Raw genomic sequence first — 24772 nt, forward strand, 5'->3', positions numbered from 1 at the left:
TTTTTCGAAATGAATCATATATATATACATGTATATACCTACATATTTCCGTCAGCGATATCAAAAGAAAATGCCGAATTACCGATAGAAGGAATTGTATTTCAGTACCCCTACATCAGATTTTGCTTAATTTGCGCAGGTAAACAGTTAACTGTTTGATTTACCGAAGTATCTGTTTGAGTTGATACGTAAAAATCACGAAATACCTGTAGACGATAGTTTCCAGGTTTAAAAGCGTAAATAATGAAAACGAAACGAAAATCCGAACAAGCTAACACCAACACACTTGTTTGATCCTTGTTGGAACAATTAGAAAATTAATCAATAAACAATAAAAACAGAGGGAAATGCACTTTAGTACGTTGTTAATGCATTAGATTTAATCATTTTCGCAGGTAAACATTTACCGAAGTCTATGTTCCAAATACAAGGCGATTGTTTCCCAAGTTAAAAAGCAAAATGAAACGAAAAAATGAAAACAAACTAAAACCAACATCACAAGTGAAAATGACAACGCGTTGAAATATTTAACCTCAATTTACTTCACAATAATCGGCACCAATGTTATTTCCATGTTTCATAGATTATATTCGCACGTGAACTGTTGCACAACAAACTGCCAGCTTCAAACAAAGAACCTCGTTTTCGAGATGCGGTAGACTGGCGATGCCTGTCATAAGACCAGTCTATCGCAATGAATTGCCAGTCTACGATATATGGAATAACGAGCCATTCTTTATAAGTATTTTCGCAATTATCTCAAATTTGGAACAGAAATCGCCTATAATTTTTGCAATTTATATTTTCCTTTCCCTAAGGATGATTTATGCTAAATTACGTTAAGATTAACTCGGTAGTTCTTGAGAAGAAGATTTTTAAAAATGCACCCCCCTTTTTCTACAGTTTCAAGGTTTTCTCCGCTTTGAATACAGATCGGACTTTTATTTCTGCAATTTATATTCGCCCTCCCATAAAGATACTTTGTGCCAAATTTGGTTGAAATTGGATAAGCGGTTTTAGAGAAGAAGTTCAAAATGTAAAAAGTTTACAGACGGACAGACGGACAGACAGACGGACGGACAGACGGACGACGGACAAAATGTGATCAGAATAGCTCACTTGAGCTTTCAGCTCAGGTGAGCTAAAAAATGTTATACACTTCAAACTAAACTCACATCTCGAGCTATTTTGTCTCGGGCAGCATTCGAGTCTCTGACCCCTGGTAGGTCTACAAGTACTGCCCCACTACTGCAAGCATCACAATTTGGGAGTCGGACAGTCACCTTCTTGACGATTGGCCAATACTGGTTTCCCACCCCTGGGTCAGCTGTTTCTATGTACTTATCTATAGCATTCCTAAAGTGTGTTGGCTGCAACATCAACAAGTTTAAATCAATTTGTTAGTCGGCTTGCCGAAAATTGCATATTTCAGGTTTCTGTTTGGGGAAAAGCTGAGCTAGGTCTATGCAGTGGAGAGATTGAGCCTTTCACTTTGCCTGTCACTTACCTCTGAGTGACTGATGGTCTTAACCTCATCTAGCCACCTGGTGACAGTGGTCTGTCGACACAGAGCCTCAAACCTGTCCACTTTCCCATACACAGCCTTGATTTTAAGGAATGCCACTCCAGCTTCTGATTTTGGATCTGGTGTACCTTTCTTAATGTTCCCATGGACATCAGTCAGGTCCCGCAACAACAGCTTTAATTCCGTGTACCATTCCTGAAAACAAATTAAACATTTAATAAGACAATCTATTGACTACAGTATATTTCTGTTGGGTGTAAGTTTTTTGTTTTGTTTTGGTTTTTTAACAAAGTTATACGGTATCAACTAACTGCAAACATTTCACAATCACAAAAAAATGTCTTAAACAATATTAATACATTAATTGTTACAGAAAAAAAAAAAAAATGAAAATTGCAAAAAATAGAATTTTTTCACCAATCAAGTTTTCTTATTAACCAACCCTATTGCTACCTAAATTCATATTGCTAATTCAAAAATTTGTTTTCCATCACTATTTTCATCTTTGTGCATGCAGTAAATACTGGACCGGGGACAGAGGTGATAAGCTTGAATCAGACTGACCTCTCTGGACAGGAACGTGATGTCGGCCTCGTATTTATTGTTGGTCGAGTTGGTGACCACCTCCACCACTACCGCGGTGCAGGCCCTCATTCCCGACGTAGGAAGGATGTCAAGCTGATCCAACAGCGCATTCATCAGGGAAGACTTCCCTGACCCTGTGTCCCCCACCACCGCTATCACTGTCTTAGACAGACTCATCCGGTTCTCCAACTCTCTCATCTCCTTTCTGAGATAGAGAGACAAGACATTGCTAACTTGGAGTGAAAAATTCCTAAAGACCATATTTTGCAAAAGTGTGAAAAATCTTTTCTCCCAAATACAAGCTTTATTATTCATCTTCTAACTGAAATTTTCTGTAATTAATGTTAACTTTTTGTGTGGAAAACCTACTTCCATTGTGTGATTCTAGGATTACTTGCAAGACTCTCGGACTGAGAAAAATCTGTCTTTAGGGTCTGTAAAATCTCTTTGCATCTAAAATTGAATGATAATAAACTTCTTCTTAGTCACGATATTTTTAAAGTGGAAACCACTACTGTTAATCTTACCTAGTCTGCCATAAAGGATATATTTAATTGTGAACATAAATTGCAGTTTAGAAATTTTAAACAAAAGAAACCTGGAGATGTTTACACCACCCCATTGATTTTACTAACGGTATACACGTGTATATTATTGAAGGAAATCCTTTGCCACTGACCTCTGTAGGTAATCCAGTGTCCGCTGATACGGTGTGTTGAGGGAGGGCAGCAATCTGCGCTGTACGTGACTGGTTCTTGGGGTGTCCCCAGGGGTTTCCCTGCTGGAAGCCATCCCTGAGCTACTCAATTGGTCAGGACTCTGGTCTGTCACAAAACTTGTAGATTTCTTAGCCCTCAATTTCTGCATTAACTGTCTCACTCTGGATATGGAGGGACTTTCCTTGGCTCCTGATGCATTCTGGGAGGAATGCTGATCTGAAGACCTAGTCTCTGTTTGCAGATCTTTTATTTGACTTGAATTATCCTTACCTGTTGACTTTTTTTGTCTTTTAGATTCAAAATCTACAGAATCATTTTGTGATTTCCTCTTTCTACTGATATCAGGTAAATCCTCCTCCATTTCGAAGTCTTCTTTACCTTCATCCTCTTTAGTTTTCTCTACATTTTGATTCTTCTCATTACCCAAACTCTCACCATCAAACACTTCATTAGAATCTTCATTAAGATTTCCAATCTCAACATGACCATCAGCACCACTGACGTTTACCTCCGGAGAATCTAGTGCATCAAGGTTAACCTCGGGTGCAGAAAACTCACTGTCGCTATCAAATTCCATTTGTAGAATGGGTTTCGTTGGTGTCTGTAAGCTTTTGTTAAGTGAATCAGTTTTACTTGCTATGTCTAAATTGGTCTTTGGCTCAGAGTTTTCTGATGTTATGTCTGGGACCAAAGGTGACAAGGATTGTGAGCAGTATGGAGATAACACAGGAGGTAATCCATAGTTGTGTTCATCCTCACTATTCTCAGGGCAGGTGTTGGCCACACAATCATCAGCACACTGATCATCTTCCAATGGTTCACTTTCATCCGATGTTGTTTCTGGCCCCACATCCACATCACCTTTTTCCTTGGAGTCAATTTTACCTTGACCAGAATCTTTCCAGTCACCCTCTGACTTTTCAGAATCTTTCATTTTATTGGACATAGTGTTGACCTTGTACAATAACTGTTCACCTTCATCTGTTGAATCTTCTGCTGGTTTGGAGTTTTCTCCTCCTGGGAATACATCTTGCCCTTCTCTTTCCTCCTGGTTCTCTCTTTCACCTGCTTAAGAATCATATTTTTTCTTAAATAATAAATTTATTTCTAAAATCTGACTTGCAAAAAACTATTTCTTTGTGAAAAGATCCCTTATGTATTAATTAAAAAAATGAATATGTTACAGCCTTTATGGGCATCATTTAGTGTATTCCAACAATCGTTCGATACAAGATGTAAGAGAATATCTTTAATCATGCAAACAATAAATATCATGCAATGTACTACAGACACATGCAAGATCTAAAACTTGTGTACATGAAGCCCAAGAAACTATTAGGTTATACGGTCTTTCTATCAAAAACTATTTGGTAAAAAATACACATTTGCAGGTAGATAAAAAAAAATTCACCTATTCTGTTCACTATGCATGTACAGGTAGATAAAGACTTTACCTGGCTGAATGTGTTCACTATCCTCCATCTGGAAGATGTCCGCTAAGGATCCAGCACCTTAAAATTAACAAGAGCCCAGAGTTAGCAATATTAAAACTAAGAAAATGTTGGTTTCATCTGGGACATCACAAATTTGACTTACACAATCTAAATTATTTGATTCTTGAAATGTTTTATTGCAAAAGCATTGGACCAAATTTCATAGAACAATGATTCTTTTTAAAATCTTTAGATGTAACAAGAGATTAAAATTTTTTTCTATCCTTAGAATCAATAATTCAAATTTTTCTCATCCATACAAGAACAATCTTACTTAATATTTAAAAGGCAATTTACCATGTAATTCATTTTAGATTATTGTCAAATGTTTACTGGTACTGGTAAGACCTAACTGAAGATATTTGTTATCATTTTCTAAAAGTGAAAAAAAATAATCAACTGCTGCAGTGCATCTGTAAAAGTCAAACCATGTTTACAATTGATTGCAGCTGTATCAAAAGTTACTGAAAACAAATAATGCAAAAAGCAAAACATGCAAACTAATCAACAAGCAAGTTGGATAAAACATGCAATGGAACTAGTGCCAAAAGGTGTCAATTCATGTTCATAGCTTCATTTATTCTAAGCACACAAAACCATCACAAATAGAAGAATTTACTTAAAACCAACTTTTTGATGCTTCACCTTTTCATGATTGACTACCAGGGTACTTTAATCTTTTTAACTGCAACAAATTTTCAAGACTGAGCCTTTACACATAAATGCTGCCCCCCCCCCCAAACCTCTCAGAAATTTCTCAGAAATGAATAAAAAGTTGGTTTACATACAAATATTGTCAAATGATCTTTCAGGGAAAATTTGACACAGAAAAACAAAGCAACTTCAACAACAGAAAACAAACATGCAGGAACACATGCAGTAAGCATTCCGTAAGCTAAGGTACCTGAGCTTTCTACAGATGACTGCTCAAGTAGTGGATAAATCCTCTTGATACCACCTTCTTCCTCACAAGGTCCACTCACTTCCTCCTTGTCTTCCAGTTCTAGGGTGTTTTCTCTGTTCCCACCTTGATTATCTGGAAGATGTGTGCTGTCACCAGGCTCCTTTCGTTGCTGTTGTTTTCTATTATTACTGTCATCTTCCACATGCTTCTCTTTCTGCTTTGGGATGTTCCCTCTATCTTCATCCAGGTCTTCCTTGATCTTGTCCCCTCTTCCATCCTTTCTACCCTCACTGTCAGAGTAACTGTCTGTTTCAGCCTCCTGTTTTATCCTCTTTAACCTGGAGGGTGTGAAATCCTCTTCACTTTCTGATCCAGACACTATTTCAATATCGCTATCAATAAACATACTCTTTGACTTCTGCTTTTTGTCTGGTGATTTTCTTGGTGTTCTTGTACGTCTTGCTAAAGGAGATGGTTTACTCTCTTTCTGCTTCTTTACTGGCGTCCTTCTAAGAGACAGTCTTTTCCTACACACTTTTCTTGGACTAGAATTGTCCCCCTGTTTGCTTGGAGTCAGGTCTAACCTGGAAACAGCTTTAGACAGATCAGGGGTCTTACTTGGGGTGACCGGTTCCTCTTTGATATCGAGAGCTTTAGTGCACAAAACACTCTGTGGAGCAGTAGCTTTCTCTTCTTTGAGAAACAGCACTTCAGGCAAATCATCACTGCTAGAGTCTGACAAGGAAATATGGAAATCATCAGCAGACTTTAGGGTTAAACTGGGTTTTGTTTCCACTATTTCTATATCACTGTCACTCTCAAATTTAGGAAGACGACTTTTGAAGTATTTCTTGGTGTTTGATCTTCCATTAATAGTGTCACTTGGTGTATTGACCAATGTTGTGGAGGCATCGTCAGTCAAATCTTTGTCCTCTTCAGGAGAACAGCCTACAGCAGTTTCAGGTTCTGATTTTTCTGTCTCTGATAAGCTGCTTTGGTCTAAATTTGTTTTTGAATCTGAGGGACAATTTTCTGACTTTGCGCCTTCCTTTTCCTCTTTTAATATAGAAGATTCCCTTTTCCTGGGCGACTCCGACTTGATTACATGTTCAGCTTTCAGAGAGCCTTTTGCACGACAGGGTGTGATGAAGGTTGGGCCATATAGTACTTCTAGCTCACTCTCACTGGTGGACTTAGTGCTGAGGATCTCCACACCCTCAGAGTCTAATTCACTGCTCTGAGATCCCACATTTTCTGAGCTTTCTCCAGGATTTGCAGACATATTTATATTTGACTCAGTCATGTCTTCTGAGAGATCCTTCTGTATTTGGTCCTCAGTATCTTCCACAGCTGAATCCTGCCCACTTTGCAGCAGAGTTGAGTCACTGTCACTTTGCTTGTCTGTACATGAGTGTTGTATGTCATTGGATGAATCAACAATTCCTAGATACTCCTCTGTGTAATCAATACTAGCAGTAGAATGCAGACTATGTGGTGAACCTATATTACCACTCTCTTGATTCATCACATCTTCTACAGGTTGTTTGTCCTCTCCCTCCTGATTTTCTTCACCAGAGAAACTTTTTCTTTCTTGAATTGTACTACTACTCTCCTCATCATCCATGTCTACAACAGGAAAAATCACTTTCTCCAGAAGTAATTCACTTCTTTGACTTGTATCAGACTCATTAGAAGATGATCTTTCTCTAACTTTGCTGTTTATGCTTTCTTTATCCAGCTCTTCAAGGTTAACACTTTCTTCATCCAAACATGTCTGATCCGAATCTTCACATCTTTCTTCCAGAGGTCGGTCATCCATCAAATGATCTTGACTCCATAGAACAGAGGTCTCCACATCAATGTCCAGACTGTTCGCCTGGGTCTCTACATCGCAGACTGCAGTGTCCTTGCTAGTCTCTTCCAATGCACGTTTCTCTGGTTTCTTCCATTGACCCATGTTCACTACTATTCCACAGCCAGGTTTTACAGATGCTTGATAAATAGGAATGCTGTCTGGCTGAGAACTGGAGAGAGCCGAGGAGGATTCCTGTGAAAGACTTAACACTTCCATGATGTCCTCTTGAGACTCGCCCTTTTCAGAGGCTTCATAAGAGAACTTGCTTCCATCTACAGTGTCAGTTGGAATCTCTGTATCAGACAGCGTGCTTTGACCTTTGTTATTGGAGTCTCGATCACAAACAACAGTGCTGCTTTTATGACTAGTTTCCTGCAGATCCAAATTAGTTACCATTGATTTAGCACTACATTTGATTTCCTCCTCTACATTTTTAATTGGATGCGTTTTGAAGAAATGTCGCACAAGATTTCCCAACAGATGTTTCCTTAAATCATTTTTATTAACATCCTTTTGTTTTTCACAGTACTCTCGAATTTTGAAGAAATTTGACACAATTTTCTTCACAGGTTCAAGTTCTTTCTCTGATAGTTTCTTTTTCTTTGGGGGATCACAATCTTCGGCGGAGGTCATTTCCTCTATTTTTCTCTTTTTTCCATTCAAGTATTCCAAGGGCAAAGTAGTGGACTGAATTTTGATTTCAACTGCATGGCAATCTTCCATTTCATTGGAGTTACTTGATGTAGTAGAGGACTCCATGTGATTTGGACCTTCATGTTGATCAATTAATTGACAGTCTAAAACAGGAGCTGAGTCTTGTAGGGTATCTTTTTCTTGGGTCTTTGTATCAGAACCTGTTTTGATAAGTTCTATAGATGTTTGTTCAAACCTTGATTTATCCTGCTCAGATGCGTTTCCACCATTGAAGTCATTCATATTGTTAATCTTTAGTTCTTCAGGGGGCTTTTCTTCAGAGTTTGTTTGAATGGCATCAGCAGCAGAACTGACATTGTCAGCTGTAGATGTATCACAAGACCCAGCATTCAGAGATGTTTGCACATCATTTCCATCAACATCAAAAGTGCATATCAGATCACTGGGAGTAAAACTAGATGATGAAGAGAAAGTCAAAACCGTGTCAGATTCTTCTAATGTACATTTCTGATCACTTTTTTTGTTTGTTAAATCTGCCACTTCATCATTCTGATCTGCTGGGCTCATTTCTGAATCCTTATTTACCTCACTGTTCAATATAGGTTCACTTTCAAATTTATCATCATACGAGTTTTGGTTTGAATCTGTCAATGCTTGCTGCTCATTGATTGGTTTAAATTCCAATGCTTCTGTTCTAAGGTCAAGTTCCGATTCATTCTTTTTTAAAACCCCTATCTCTGATCTTACATTCCCATTCTCTATAACATGGTCACCACTGTTAAGTTTATCTATTGCTTGCTCTTGTGCTTCAGTATTTGAAAAAAAGTCATTTTCCAGCAATTCAATGCTACCTGATATTTGCTCCCCATCCTCCAATGTCATTTCACCTTCCAATGCATCACTTTTTGGCAACGAAACATTATTCTCTAATGACTCACTCTTAGATGATAGCTTTTCATTTACCAATGTTTCATTTTCCACAGCATCACTAGCTGATACTGGATTCTTTCTCTCAAATTCTTCCACATTAGATGCAGGGTTCCATTCCTGCACTTCCTCACTATTTGATTCGGACTCCTCTTTCTCCAGTCCCTTGTCATTTGATATCGGCTCTGCTTCATATGACACCTTGTTGTTTCTTGACTTCTCATCTTCAGAATTTTCATTCCTTGACTTAACTTCCAATGCCTCATTACAAATCTGTTCATTTTCCTCAAATGCCTCAATATTTGACGTTGGTTCAGTGATTTCCAATGCCTTAGTATAAGTTGTTTGCTTCTCATCTTCGATCACCTCATCATTTGATGTTTCATTTGATGTTGGTTTCTCTTCTTTCAATAAGGTATTAATTGATATGGACTCTTCTGCCTCCAAAGCCCCACTATCCAATATTGGCTCTTGAATCTTCAATGTCACTTCATCTTTCAAAGTAACACTTTCTAGTGGCAACTCAATGTTTTCTATTGTGTCAATATTTGATATCGGTACTTCAATTTTCATTGCTTCACAATTCAACATTGGTTCCCCAACTTCCAATGCTTTATTATTTGATACTGGCTCCTCATCTTCCTCTGTCCTATTTATTGATACTGACTCTTCATTTTGCATTGTCTTACTGCCTGGTGTTGGCTCCTTGTCTTCAAGTGCCCCTCTACTTGATACCAGCTCCTCATCTTCCTCTGTCCTATTTATTGATACTGACTCTTCATCTTGCATTATCTTACTGCCTGATGTTGGCACCTTGTCTTCCAGTGTCCCTCTACTTGATACTGGCTCCTCATCTTCCTCTGTCCTATTTATTGATATTGGCTCTTCATCTTGAATTGTCTTACTGCCTGATGTTGGCTCCTTGTCTTCCAGTGCCCCTCTACTTGATACCGGCTCTTCATCTTCCTCCGTCCTATCTATTGATATTGGCTCTTCATCTTGCATTGTCTTACTGCCTGATGTTGGCTCCTTGTCTTCCAGTGTCTCTCTACTTGATACTGGCTCCTCATCTTCCTCTGTCCTATTTATTGATACTGACTCTTCATCTTGAATTGTCTTACTGCCTGATGGTGGCTCCTTGTCTTCCAGTGCCTCTCTACTTGATGCTGGCTCTTCATCTTCCTCTGTCCTATCTATTGATATTGGCTCTTCATCTTGCATTGTCTTACTGCCTGATGTTGGCTCCTTGTCTTCAAGTGCCTCTCTATTTGATATTGGCTCTTCATCCCCCACTGTCTCACAGCCAAATGTTGGCTTTTTGTCTTCAAATGCCTTTCTTTCAACTGCCTCTTTACTCTGTACAGGTACCTGGTTCACCAATTCCACACTATCTGATGTTGGCGTCATTGTCATATTATCTATAAGTGCTTCACTGTTTGGCTTAGTGGTTTTTAATACACCATTGTCTTCAAATGCATTGCTACCTGATGCTTGCTCCCTATCTTCCACTGCATCACATTTCAGCATAGGTTCAATCTTCCAGCTGTCTGATATTGACTCTTCATCTTTCAATGCCTCACCTTCCATTGCCTCCCTATTCCGTACAGATTCTGATGCTGGCTTCGTTGTCACATTATCTATTAATGCTTCACAATCTGATGTTGGCTTTGTGACATTCAATACAACATTATCTTCTGAGGCCACACTACCCGATGCTTGCTCCTCATCTTCCAATGCATCACATTTCTGCAAAAGTTCCTTCTCCTCACTGTCTAATATAGGCTCTCTATTCTTCATAGCCAAATCTTTTCCCAATGCCTCATAATTTATTGATGAATTCTGTATTTTCTGTACTTTGGTATTTGATATTGAATCCATATCCTCCAAAGCTTCATGTTTTGATAGTGAGACTACTGTCTCCAAATCATCAGTCTTCGTTACTGGTTCTTTGCTTTCAATTGTCTTGCTTTCTGATATTGGATTTTCCAATGTATCACTAATTATCACTGACTTCTTGTTTTCTTGTGTTCCTGATATTTGATTTTCATAAGCATATGGACAACCTCCTTGTTGGTTTCCGTAGGAATAATCTTCATCTGTTCTGTTGTTTTCGGAATCCTTCGCATTGTCTTTTACAAATGTTTCAGTCTCCTTGTCACAGAGAACACATTCTGGTGGTACAACCATGGTCTTCTCTTCTTTTAGATCACTCTGGTATTGTTCTGTCACTTGATCATTTGAGTTGAAAGAATGTTCATGTCTTGGCCCACCTTCTTTGTCAACATCACTGGCTCTATTTTGGCTATTTGCGTGTGCATCCTCTCCTATCAATATATTCTGATGGTCCGGATCTTTCATGGTATCTTCAAATCTGGGGATAGGTCCTTAAAAAAAATTATATCTATGATCATCTACACTCTTTCATGCTGGTATTTTCCATTCTGTACAAATCTGATGGTTAGAAACTAAAGCTTTGAAATTGTGTATTTAAATAAAAAAAGCAAAAAATAAAAGAAGTAAAATCGATGAGTACACTCAAAACAGGAAAAAAGCGCAAAAATCAAAGAGAAGTTTCAAACATACACTGTCAAAACTTTTATATAAATGGTTTAAATTAAACTTGATTTCTGTCAGCTACACAGATTAAAATCTGAGGCATTAAAGTTCTAAAAAATGCTTGCCATTTTAAACTTCATCCAATAAAGAAGTAAATTGGATAAAAAAAACCATAATTGTGATATCAATCTTTGGTTATTTACAGAATATGTATTTAAACATCTTCTGATCAGCATATTGACATACAGGTAATTTCTCATCTGAGTTGTTTTCTAATAAATCTTACCTGTGGCATTCAACTCCTCCCTCTGATCACACTTCTTCAAATCTAAATCTTCACCAAGAACATCACAGACATCTAAATCTTCCCCAATTTGTTCATCTTCTTCATTAACATTTTCCACAATTCCCTTATCTTCAATCATTTTAACGTTTTCCATCAATTTTAAATCAACACCCAAGTCATCTTCTTCATCCTTAACATCAGTTTCTTCCATCTTTTGCATTGTATCCTCTTGATTTACTTCATTTCTACTCTCCAATTCTGCCAGACTCTCTTCCATGGTATATTCCACAGAATCGGTCAACCTGAAGCTTGATCTAATCACTTTCTTTGGTGAAATCCTTGAAACAACTTCTTCCTTAGGTTTGCTTTGACCAATTAGCACATGGGATTCCTCTGCTGAATAATAGATTAAAAATCAATCCTCCAATTAAATTTTTTGATCATTTTCAAATATTTCGTAACTGAATGTTCAAATACATGCATGTCTGTATGAACTTGCCCATCATAATTATATTCATAGTTCCCCCAGCAGACAAGGAAATAATACAGAATGGGTTAACAAAATTAGAACCCGTTATTTATTCGTGCACAACAGCTGCTCAAAAGTACCAATAATGCACATTGGAAATACCATAAGTGGCTTCCAAAAATACATTAAAAAATGGACCCCTAATGATACTTGATTAAAGAATGTATTAATTAAAATATCGATAACTAATTACCTTTGTTTATATAAAGAGACTTGCCATCCTCAGAGACCTGTGCTGTTTGTGAAATTTCTCCTTGGTCAGGGCAGTTAGTGTGTGCAGCATTTGGACAAATCAATAATTCACCACTGCATAAGATCTCCGATGTCTGGACCTCATTCCCTTCACCTGTTATAGAAGTCATCACTTCTCCACCTCTTCCTTCCCCTGTGTCACTTTCTCCCAGATCTATCATGTCATTGTCTCTGTCTGATTCAGAACTCACGTTCTTGTTGTCACATTCTGTTGAGGTCTTTTCTTTAACAGTTAAAGTACTACAGGTTTCCGTGCTGTTACTTTCTCTGGGATCTACACTGTCACTGTCAGATTCAAAACTCATATCGTCTTCCTCCATCTCTTGCTCACTGAATGTGTAATCTATGGAGTCTGATAAAATGAATCTAGATCCCTCTAAATCACTTTCCTCCTCTTCAACCAAACTTGCAGTGGTGATTTTATTCGAGCTATCCAAAACTTCTGGTCTTTTGAATTCAAACTCCTTTTGATAATCATCATCACTAACAGCGTCGTTTCTCATGGAATGGGTGGGACAGAGGGGTGATCTGTCGGAATTTCCTGCTAGCTTCTCTTGATCTGTAACAACTTGTTCATCAACATCTACTCCCTGCTCTAAAAGTCCACTATTATTCTCAGATGTTAACTCAGACACATCAATGTCAGTAGAGTCACAGAGAGGGTTTGACTGGTTGTTAGCTAATGATTCCCTCTCATCACCCAGGATTTCATTCTGCTGAACCTGTACATCAGTAATAGAAGAATCATTCAAAACATTAAGAAATGTATCCGCAGCACTTGTGCTATTCATGTTTTCATGTGTAGCAGTCCTGAAATTGTCCGGGATAACATCATCTGTTGTTGGTCTGGAAATGTCCCAGATTTCCTCCCTTGTTGTAATTCTTGGAATGTCTAGAAGTTCATTATTTATAGTAGTTCTAAGATTATCTGACACTTCAACATCCCCTGTATAATCAGGAACCTGGGATATTTCATCAACAGTTGTACATGTAGTTATAGGAGTGTTCGACGTGTCATCAACTGTTCTGAGAGTGTTTGAAAGGTCAGCATCTGTTCTGGGAATATGCGAGATGTCAGTATCTGTTTTATGAAAGTTCAAGATGTCAACAATTGTTTTGGGATTATCCAAGATATCAGCATCTGTTCTGGGAATATCCGAGATGTCAGCATCTGATCTGAGAGTGTCCAAGATGTCTGCTTTTGTTCTGGGAGTGTCCATGATGTCACTATCTGTTCTATGAATGTCTGACATACCAGCTTCTGATCTGGCATTTTCCAATATTTCAGCATCTGATCTGGGAATGTCCGAGATGTCATCAATTGATCTGGGAGTGTCTGAGATGTCAGCATTTGATCCTGGAATATCTGAGATATCAGCATCTGATCTTGGAATGTTTGTGATATCAGCATCTGTTCTGGGAATATCTGTGATGTCAGCATCTGATCTGGGAATAAATGAGATATCAGCATCTGCAGTGGTTCTGACATCTTCTGAGGGTTCAACATCAGGTGTGGCTATTAGATTTTCTGAGATTTCAACATCTGTCTTTCTTATGAGAGTTTCTGAGATTTTAACACTTGTAGTAGTAGGAGTATCTAAGATTTCAACGTCTCCTTTTGCTTTCGGGGTGTCTGAAATCGAAGCAGCCGGGCCTTCTGATAATTGTTTATTTCTTGTACTTGTTGAAACTTCAACATTATCACCAGGTGCTGTTGTTTCAGAGGTTTCTGAGTTACTGATTCCAGCTGTTGATGAACTGTCTCCCTTGGAACATGTTGGAAACAATGCTTTACTCTTTTCCTTCTACAAAACAATTATATGTACTCATTACTTAATCATATGACAATTCTTTTTTATTTTTTTTGGCATTGTGAGTGATATTTAAATAACAAATTTGCTGGCATTAAGGAACACATTCTTTTGATTATCTGTTGCTTTTAAGGGGGTGGTTAACATATCCTATCAGATTTACCTTAAATTTTTGGATGTGAGTTTTACAGCTATAAACTTTTTAATAAAGACAAATATTTAAGCTTTAAAATTTGAATATTTCGGAATATTATAGCAATGAATCATGATTTTTTGAAGTATACAGTCTCATAACTGCAGCAGTGTGTGCATACAAATTCAGTAACGTGTGTTGGCGCGTTATGAAAATTTGTATGCACACACCGCTGCAGTTATGAGACTGTATACTTCAAAAAATAATGATTTAATGCTTATATTTACATTTTTTAACTTCATGCCTTGTCTGCAAATGTGATTTACACCTTAAAATTCCTATCTTATCCAATGGGTAAGTTCATATTAATGGAAGAGTCACAGTAACAGCAACAAGCGTGAACTTTGATTTTACGCTTGTGACGTTGCAGTTTACAGCCTTCAACGTTTGTGATGTCATAATAAAACTCGTCATTTTAACCTTTGAGTACCCTGTGTGCATTACACTGTTATAACTGCCGTACGTAGCTTTCAAAACACTTTACAAGCAAAAAAAATGTGGCATGTAAATATTTTATAAAGAGCTCTTCTTCTCCAAGAGATTAAAATAGTCTAAAAAAAAGGCCATGACGATCGAGCACTTTTAATGCTATAGATTCTAATGATATTAATCTTTTTAAAATTATTTTGAAAGGATTATAATTTTTAACAGAAGATTGTACGACATGAACAAGAAACATCAATAATAGATGATTCTCTGTAAACCTCTGATAAAGTGTGCCTGAATCTTTGATTACTGCAGCTGTATTTAAATTACTGCAAGGCTTACTAGATCCTGAATATCCGCCTGTGTAAATGTCCTAGTTTGATTTCTCTCTCTCTTGGCAGCAAGGTTTTTTGGGGAAGTTTTCTTGGGAATGACAAATTTTCCCCTTTTAGGACTCTGAAAAAATGCAATGATGGTAAAACAAGTTTAATTAATTTGAAAACTAATTTCATCTTTAAACATAAAGAATATTGGACTTTTAAAGTGTTCTCAGTTTCACTTGGTTGCATTGTCCTACCTTTTTCACTGTGGATTTTGGCTCACAACAGCATTTTTCAAACTAAATTAAAGAATAAAGTTAAATGTATTTAAATTTTTTTTTTTATTAATCAAAAAGAATCAAACACAACTGTAAACAAAAAATTCACCACTGGTAGTAGTTCACACTTTTAGCAAAAGAAGAAGGTATTTAGTGGTGGAAATATTCACCCACAATACTTGACATCATTGAGATGGTGACCATCTCAAAGGGCCCCCAATAAATATAAATATGAAGAACTTAAAGGACTTTCATTTTGTTCTTGATCATAGCACATCCTAATTAAGTCCAAAAAGTAGTATATGGTGTAAAAAAATGCAGAAAGAACCAAGAGAAAAAACATAGGGCTGAAACAAGAATTGTCCCGCTGTTCTTTGGACCACGTTCTACACGTGGAAAGGCCTCGTTACAATGACGATGTTTATAACAAAATATGTGATCGTATAGTACGTTCATCTTACCGGAACATTTACAACAATCTTTAAACTCATTATCCATCTTCCAAATGCAATAATTACATCCATAAACACCAAAATCAAATTTTTTGGCTCTGTATGAGGAAAACCGCATGTCTAAAATGGCACCGAGAGAAAACTGAAGAGTTATAGTTTAGGGGATAACTGGAGGTCATACCGTAGTCACTCTATACAAATTATATCGACGCATTGTATGGGGAATTAGAGGGAAATTGCAAATAGTTAAGGAGGCAGGTAAGTGGGAATACAGTCGCACCTGCTGTTACGTCCACCTTTAATCAGCGGCCACTCGCCATGAGCGGCCAGTTTCAATCCCGCCCGTTTCACTATATTTTAACTGATTTAAGCGGCCACCTGTCTAACTCGGACAGCGGCCACTGTTTTTAGGTCCCGTGGTTTCAACATGCCTGTTTTCAACGGCCATTTTGTCTGTTTTGTCACATGACTTTTAACTCTGACATGTGACCCCGTATCGAAAGTAGCCAAACTTCGAAAGCTGATAATGAGTTAATGACAAATAATTGAGTGGGTAATTTGAAGACTGCTGAGATTTAATGAGATAATTGATTATCATAACACCTGTTTAGTGTTGTTTATATATCTACACGTACTTATATACTTCATTACAAAGTTATTAAATGGCCAGTCTTGCGCTAAACAGCATGTACAGCCGGTAATACGCACCTTTTTTCTATAAAATTTCTTTGATAGAATAAAAGGGTGTTTATTATATATCCCAATGCAATTTTGATACTTTTTAAAGAGGTAAAACATTGGCTATCGTAGTTCAGCATATACCCTGTGTACGGAAACGCTACATCTTTGTTTACCGCATTTAATCACTTGAAAATTATTATTTGGGCGTATTTAGTAGAAAATGTTTTGCTCTTAATCCTTTGATAGATACATGGAATTAAAACGGTCATTTAAAATTAATTTAAACTTTTTATTCATCAATCCGAGCTGTGCATGCACCATTTCCATGTACGCCGCCATTACATATGCTATTAATAAATCTGTGCAATAGAGCCAAAATGAAAATACTCGGTGTTTTTTTTTTTATTAATTTGAAACCTGGAATAAGAGGCCACCTGTCTTTAGCGGCCAGTTTGTCATTGTCCCACAGGTGGCCGCTTAAAACAGGTGCGACTGTATTGAAATGAACAAGAATTTTAAACAAAGATCTGTTATGACCTTGACCTTTTAATATAGAAACTTCATTCAAGGTCACTGTAACCCCTTACCTAGAGACAGTATTATTGTAAAGTATATGCAAGATGGGTCAAAAGGAGAGAAATTATAGTCCTACACTGGATTTCAAAAAAGATCTGATATGACCTCCAAAACAGCTTCAAGGTAACTGCACACATATTGAATGGAAACTGCAAATAATTGGATTTTTTTTAAAAATCCTAGGCACATAACTGTCAAAAACTGCTCTTTTTTTATCCAAAATCAAACTTGAGCAAGATATTATTAAGATGAATCTTAATACCAAATTTCATTTCAATATGTGTTACCTCTGCAAAAAAATAAGCAATGGTCAATAAAATGAAAAATGGTCAATAAAAACTGGGGGCATAAAAAGAAACTATGCAAACACAAAATAAAGAACATTGTGAAAACTAGTGTGGACTCACAATAAATTGATGATGATTGTTGACCTGCCGCTCCCAGGTCCCAAAAGGAATGTCCCTGCCCATTGGGTGACCAAAGGTCACTCGATCGCCCTCGCACAAAATGACACAGCCTGAAACCAGGACAACTCTGTATACACCAGAACAGAGATAACACAGAGAGCGAATAAACATTTCATCTTTCTGTCACAACTGACACAAAACTTTACACTGCACAACCATTACAGCTTATACAGAGTAATAATAAAGTCGTTAAAATAATAATAAAGAGCAACATGATATTATTGTACCGTATTTTTCGGGGCATATGTCGATGTGGGGCATAGGCAGAATTGCTAATTTTTAGACAAAATTCAAGAAAAATCCGTAGACTAGCCGAATTGGGGGATAAGCCGATTTTCAATCGATGATTGCTATAGTGAAAGTATGACCGCTGATTAAGGAAGTCATCGTATTAAGTATATACTTTCAGAATATCGATGTAGAAAGTCAAAAGAGTAATTAAAGTTATTAAATTTGCTTAACATATATATTTAAAGCAATTTTTAAAAATTAATCTGTGTTTTGTGGCTGTTTGGTCTCTTCCGTATTCGTTGGTGTATCGTTATGTATCCTAATTTTACATAGTGTAAATTTAATTGCAACACCAACCTCCGTGGTTCTGTCTGGTAGAACTAAGTATTAATTAATATTTTACCAAACCTTTTATATTTGATTAATACCTTATTGCTAAATCTCATTTAATCAAGCCACTTGTAAAGACGGGGTATGGCGTCCATTAGCTCAACACGTGGTTTCAAATTCAAATAGAGTTATCCCCCGTAATCGCTATAAATGAGAAAACAAAATACCAAACATAAAATATTTAAGGTCAGACGACACGTTCCTCAATTTTAAATAACTTTTTCCAGGAATTTGTTAATGGTTTACTACTACTTTGACAAGCCTTCTTGCAAAAAATTAGAGTACCTTACCAGGCATTTCTGCAAAATACTAGAGTATGCAATTTCCTATATAATCTTCTTGAAAATACACTTCAATTGCTGATATAAAAATAAATACCTCTACACCACAGCGAAATTCACTGTATTAGAACTATATCTCCGTCGGGGCGGGGATTTGAACTCACGACCTCTAGAACCTCTACTCTTCTGACAGTGAGCGGTCACGGTTCTAACCACTCGACCATCAAGACATATAACCATAACTAAGTAAATTTTGATGATTTCTAAAGTAATTATAAAATTAATATTTTTTATTGGAACTCTTTATTACGAGGAGATACAAAAAAGATTCTCGAGGAACGTGTCGTCTGACCTTAATTGGTGTTCTTTCCATTAATTAATTAAATAGTGACTTGCCCTTATGCAGAGAAGTTGTAATGTTAAAAACACAGTTAATGCAATGAAGTGTAACGGTGTACAGTAGACTACGTGCCCCCAGGCTGTGTTTTAGTCACGGGTTTCACACCTTTGTATATACCCACAACACCAGAATACCGTTATTTCATCCAACAGAAAATTAATTGTAACAAGAGGCCCACTGGCCACATCGCTCACCTTAGCAACAATTTCCTTAATTCTGATCAAATTAGCATTACAGTATCAAAATATCTTGACAACTGAGTACAGTAGATCTTGCTAAAAAAAAATTTGAAAATCTGCCAATTTTTATCCACCTCTTATTTTTTGGTAAATACCAAGCCCCTTTTGTTGTTGTACCTGTAAGAAGATTTTTCTCTATTCCTATATACCCCCCCCCCCCCAATTTCGTGGCCCCACTATTCTCTAGGGAATCATGGTTTCATCAAACTTAAATGTACCTTTAATCTCATAACCTGTGCTTTCACACTAAGTACTGACTTTTGGACCGAAAACTTTCCCAGAATATTTTTAAAGATTTTCTCTATATATTCCTATGTAAAAATTCAAACCGCCATCACAGTCCCGCCCTACCACTAGGGACTGTGATTTTGCAAACTTGAATTTACACTACCCGAGGATGCCTCTACACAAGTTTAAGCTTTTCTGGCCACATAGTTTTTAAAAAGAAGAGTTTGAAAGATTTTCTCTATATATTCCTAAGTAAAACTTGAACTTCCAATTGTGGCCTCACCCTACCCCTGGACTATTATTTAAACAAACTTGAATTGATCTGAGGATGCTTCCACTCAAATTTGGGCTTTTCTGGCCTAATAGTTTTTGAGTAGAAGACTTTTAAAGATTTTCTCTATATATTGTGCCCACTGTGGCCCCGCCATACCCCGAGGAACCATGAATTGAACAAACTTGAATCTACATTATCTGAGGATGGTTACACGCCAATTTGAGCTTTCTTGGCCAAATAGTTTTTAAAAGAAATTTTTAAAAAGATTTTCTCTATATATTCCTATATAAAAATTTATCCCCAAATTGTGGCCCCACCCTACCCCCGGGGACCATGATTTGAACAAACTTGAATCTACACTATCTGAGGATGCTTCCACTCAAATTTGAGCTTTTCTGGCCTAATAGTTTTTGAGAAGAAGATTTTTAAAGATTTTCTCTATATATTCCTATGTAAAACTTGATCCCCAAATTGTGGCCCCACCCTACCCCCGGGGACCATGATTTGTACAAACTTGAATCAACACTTCCCTGAGGATGCTTCCATTTTAATTTGAGCTTTTCTGGCCTAATAGTTTTTGAGAAGAAGATTTTTAAAGATTTTCTCTATATATTCCTATGTAAACTTTGATCCCCCAATTGTGGCCCCACCCTACCCCCGGGGACCATGATTTGAACAAACTTGAATCTACACTTCCTGAGGATGCTTCCATTTAAATTTGAGCTTTTCTGGCCTAATAGTATTTGAGAAGAAGATTTTTAAAGATTTTCTCTGTATATTCCTATGTAAAACTTGATCCCCCAATTGTGGCCCCACCCTACCACTAGGTGAAGGGGATTCAAGTTTGTTCAAATGAAGGGCCACGCCCTTTTTAAAGGGGAGATAATTGAGAATTATTGAAAATTTGTTGGTATTTTTCAAAAATCTTCTTCTCAAAAACTATTAGGCAGGTAAAGCTTTTGTGTGGAGGCATGATTTGAACAAACTTGAATCTACACTACATGAGGATGCTCCCATTTTAATTTGAGTTTTTCTGGCCTGATAGTTTTTGAGAAGAAGATTTTTAAAGATATTCTCTATATATTCCTATGTAAAACTTGATCCCCCAATTGTGGCCCCACCTTACCCCGGGGACCATAATTTGAACAAACTTGAATCTACACTACCTGATGATGCCTCCTCACAAAAGCTTTACCGGCTTAGTTTTTGAGAAGAAGATTTTTGAAAAATACCAACAAATTTTCAATAATTCTCAATTATCTCCCCTTTAAAAAGGGCGTGGCCCTTCATTTGAACAAACTTGAATCCCCTTCACCTAGTGGTGCTTGTGCCAAATTTGGTTGAAATCTGCCCAGTGGTTCTTGAGAAGAAGATGAAAATGTGAAAAGTTTACAACAACGACGACGACAACAACAACGACAGACAACGGATAAATTGTGATCAGAAAAGCTCACTTTAGCCTTTGGCTCAGGTGAGCTAAAAACACAAAGCATTTGATTTATTCTACACCCAAGACCAGTGATTCCCACGAACGCAGACATGAAGAATTCACCAAAATTCTGTCATATTACATTCTACCCGGTTTCGTTTTCTTTTTTACTACGCAATAATAGTTTCCAGGGTTCATACACAAACGTGGGAAAAAATTCTTTTGATTGGGATTGTAAAGAAATACCTTGTACAGTACTGTACATTTCATTACTCACGATGTCATTACAAAAATTATCAACGGGACAACTATCGAACAATAGTTCAAACGGATGAAAAAAAAAACCCAACCCTCATAATAAACTGCTACAACAGTACAACCGATAAAAACAGTGGATTTTATATTTTACTGTTAATTTTTTTTCAACTTTCAGTCTAAGATTAGCTGATCCCGGGGGATAGGCCGGGGCTCGCTAATCAGAGAAATAAAATACCGGCCTATGCCCCGAAAAATACGGTAGATGATCTTGGGTTATAACACAACACTAATTCACGGTCAATTCCTCCTAAATTTAGCAAATACTATTTGCACATTTGTTCATTTAAAGAAAAAAAAATCATTTATACCTCTGATCTTTATATGGTTCACAAAGATGCCATTTAAACTATCATCAAACAACTTGTGGTCATTGTTTTGTTGTTGCACCACTCGAGCATGGCAACGAGAAATCATGTGGGACTGCATCCTTTCATTTGAGTCAATATAAAAATCCACTTGCAGGGCATTCCTTCCAATCAGATTTGTCACCTTAAAAAAACTGAAACGAAAACTCATCTTAATCAAATTATCAATGCAATGATATGTTGAAAATTATAAAATAAGCAGTTTCACCTAAATAGTGAAATCAATGTCATGGAAGTTGGAGTTTCTGATTTAGCATCATGAATTTTCATACTTGTAAGAAATACACTTTTTTTCAAACTGCTTATTGGATGAGAGATTCACCATAGTGCTACTTACTCCATTACATTGACCACCCTGGGTCTGTTGGGGGCAGGGCCAATCCTCTTCAGGTGATACATGGTCTGCCTACTACAATTCTGTCTCTCCATTGCAAATTTTATCTGCTTCAAAGACTACTTCCTGTAAGGTAATGTATTACTGTAACACGTGTAAGTTTCAGTATCTTGATATCAGCAAAGTTTGAAATTAGAAAAGAATCTGAGAGAAGAGCTTTTATTAGATTGTATCTGAAGGAGAACTGGTTAATAGAAATAACACCGCCTTCCTAATCCTTAGACGAGTTTTCCCTTTTGAGTGTTACTGTACAAATAACATCTTATCAATAACTCAACAAGGGGCCCATCGTCCAAATTGCTCACCTGAGCAACACTAGACAAAATAAAATCAGCTTTATGAGAATATATCTAAAATATAGGGACAATGAATGAGTAAATTAGATTAGATTAAAAGATTTTCTAAATTTTCAACAGATATTCTCATTTTGAGCCCCTTTTGTAACTAGATAATTTCATAGTTATATCACATATTGAGCATTGCCATTCTCAAAAAGATTATAAACAACTGTTCATATAAATCAAAATATAAACCTACATCAAACGTTGAACTCCTTGTGTGGCCTAAGAATTATCCAGGGCCAAAATCTAAACAACTGAGATCAACAAATGTCAATATGCTTGCATATTAGTAATACTATATATTCACTGTACCCCCAGGGATCATGATTTGAAGAAATCTGAATCTAAACTTCTTGAGGATGCTTTCATACAAATTACAACTTTTCTGGCCAATTGGTTTTTGAGAAGAACAAATCTTTAACTAGAACTGTCCTAATGGGACTAATACCCCCACAAGGCTAATTTCAAATGGGACAAAAATAAAGGTTTGGAACACATACAAAAAAAAATTATAGAATTGTAAAAAAAAAAATTAGTAAACAAAGAAAAATTAAAATCAAAATTGTCAGAATTTCTCTGTAAATACATATCTATAACAGTAATACATTTACAAATGTATGTATCTGATTATATATTTTTTTGTAAAATTTAATTGATTTAAAGAAAAACCAACAAAATGACAATAACCCCTCCCTTTGCAGTAAATGGAAATACCGGTAGCCAAGCAATGCTCATCTGTTGATAAAACTTTCAATATCTTTCTAATAAGAGTCTTGACACATGCAATTAGTTGTTTCAAATTTTCCTCACTTTCTCCTATGGCACAATGGAACTCCATATCAGAAAATTGATCCCATAGGACTATGATTTTCTTTGATGAGCTTGTTAAATTTAATAAACTCCCAAAACATTACCATAATTACCATACTATGTAAAAATATGTAAAAAAGAAAATTTAAATATTACAAACAATTTTAAAATTACCAAAACACTACAATCATATCAGTAATTTTGAATTTCATTTAAATTAATACCCAATAGGGTCACTTCATCAACTTACTTGACAAATAAATTTAAACAACCTCTAAAAATAGTTTAACTTCTTTATTAAAAATGATATAATTATTTATTTCCTTATAATGATAGAACTTTTTGTTTACATGAAACAGTTTTATAATAGCCCCAAAACCATCACCCATTTTACAGATTATCAATTTCCCCTAAACACATGCTCCATCTGAACCATGGCTCAGATAATGGCTCCCTTGGGACAAATGAATTCAGCCACACTTGTCTTTGATGTTCTTATTAGCTCCTAAGAATTTATCACTGACAAACAACAACTTTGCATTGTCAGTTGATAGAATACTTATATATAAATATATTTTAGAGTGTTTTCTATTAATTAATTAATAAAATCTGTAAGGATTACCTCCCTTACTTTTCAACATTAGTGTACAATATATAGAATAAGGAAAATGAAAACTGTCATAAAATCATTAAATCTTGTCTGATCTCAAAAAAAATTGCAGGTGCACATCTTCAGATGGTGTTCAACATATGTACAAATTTTCAAACTGTTCCATGCAGTAATAAAAAATTCTATAGGGGGGACAAAGTTGCGTCTACAGACAGACGGACAGACGGACGGACGGACAGGGTGAAACCAATATACCCCCCTAAACTTCATTGCGGGGGTATAATAATTCTTATCTCCCTTTAAGAGAGGGCATGGCCCTTCATTTTTAACAAAATTGAATCCCCTTTACCTAAGGATGCTTTGTGCCAAGTTTGGTTGAAATCAACCCAGTGGTTCTGGAGAAGAAGGTGAAAAAGTAAAAGTTTACAAATGGACGGAGACTGACAGACAGACGCCGGACAAAAAGTGATCAGAAAAGCTCACTTGAGCTTTCAGCTCATCTGAGTTAAAAAAAACAAACCATTATTCATTTAGGTTTAATGAGGTATGTACAGAGTTTAGGATCTAAGACGAATTAAACAAGGTGATTCACAAGTGAACCTCTGATAATCATCTCACATCTGCATAAGAGTTATATCAGTCATTCAGAGCAAATCAAGGGTGTACTAGTGGTTCAGAAGCCAAAAAAAGGTCAATTGGACCCTGACCTCTCTGATTAAACTGTCAATGGGTCACACTAAAAATGAATTGTGTGATTACAATCAAGGTGTAAGGTGGTTACAGTACATCTCTGACGAGACAAGGATTACAAACTCTTTCTTATGTATTTTTCATACCAGTCATTAGATAACATGACTGTCAACAATAATGTAGTGATAATCGATAAGTATATCATTTACATCAGGATTGGGTTTAATAAAATTCAGCTGATCAGGTGCATAGGGCTCGAAAAAATAGGTCATGTTGGAAACAT

General features: G+C 36.5%; 1 protein-coding gene across 5 annotated transcripts in view; it reads right to left on the reverse strand.

Annotated features, from left to right (window-relative positions):
• The window catches only part of LOC128186629 (uncharacterized), a 43425-nt gene that overhangs the window by 16790 nt on the left and 1863 nt on the right, over positions 1-24772 (reverse strand). For 2 of the 5 annotated variants that reach the window (XM_052856464.1, XM_052856461.1), the window contains exons 2-15: positions 21982-22104; positions 21588-21778; positions 17430-17539; positions 15293-15334; positions 15058-15171; positions 12227-14090; positions 11505-11900; positions 5227-11046; positions 4284-4340; positions 2790-3897; positions 2480-2563; positions 2090-2315; positions 1508-1720; positions 1176-1370 (exon numbers count right to left, since the gene is read on the reverse strand). In XM_052856464.1, the coding sequence (XP_052712424.1) occupies positions 1176-1370; positions 1508-1720; positions 2090-2315; positions 2480-2563; positions 2790-3897; positions 4284-4340; positions 5227-11046; positions 11505-11900; positions 12227-14090; positions 15058-15171; positions 15293-15334; positions 17430-17539; positions 21588-21778; positions 21982-22073 (10512 nt within the window). In that variant the 5' untranslated portion in view covers positions 22074-22104. The remainder of the gene's footprint in view (positions 1-1175; positions 1371-1507; positions 1721-2089; positions 2316-2479; positions 2564-2789; positions 3898-4283; positions 4341-5226; positions 11047-11504; positions 11901-12226; positions 14091-15057; positions 15172-15292; positions 15335-17429; positions 17540-21587; positions 21779-21981; positions 22105-24772) is intronic. The other 3 variants (XM_052856465.1, XM_052856463.1, XM_052856462.1) reach the window with 3 other exon arrangements.

Source organism: Crassostrea angulata, chromosome 6 (genome assembly GCF_025612915.1).
Source record: "Crassostrea angulata isolate pt1a10 chromosome 6, ASM2561291v2, whole genome shotgun sequence".
NCBI lineage: Eukaryota > Metazoa > Mollusca > Bivalvia > Ostreida > Ostreidae > Magallana > Magallana angulata.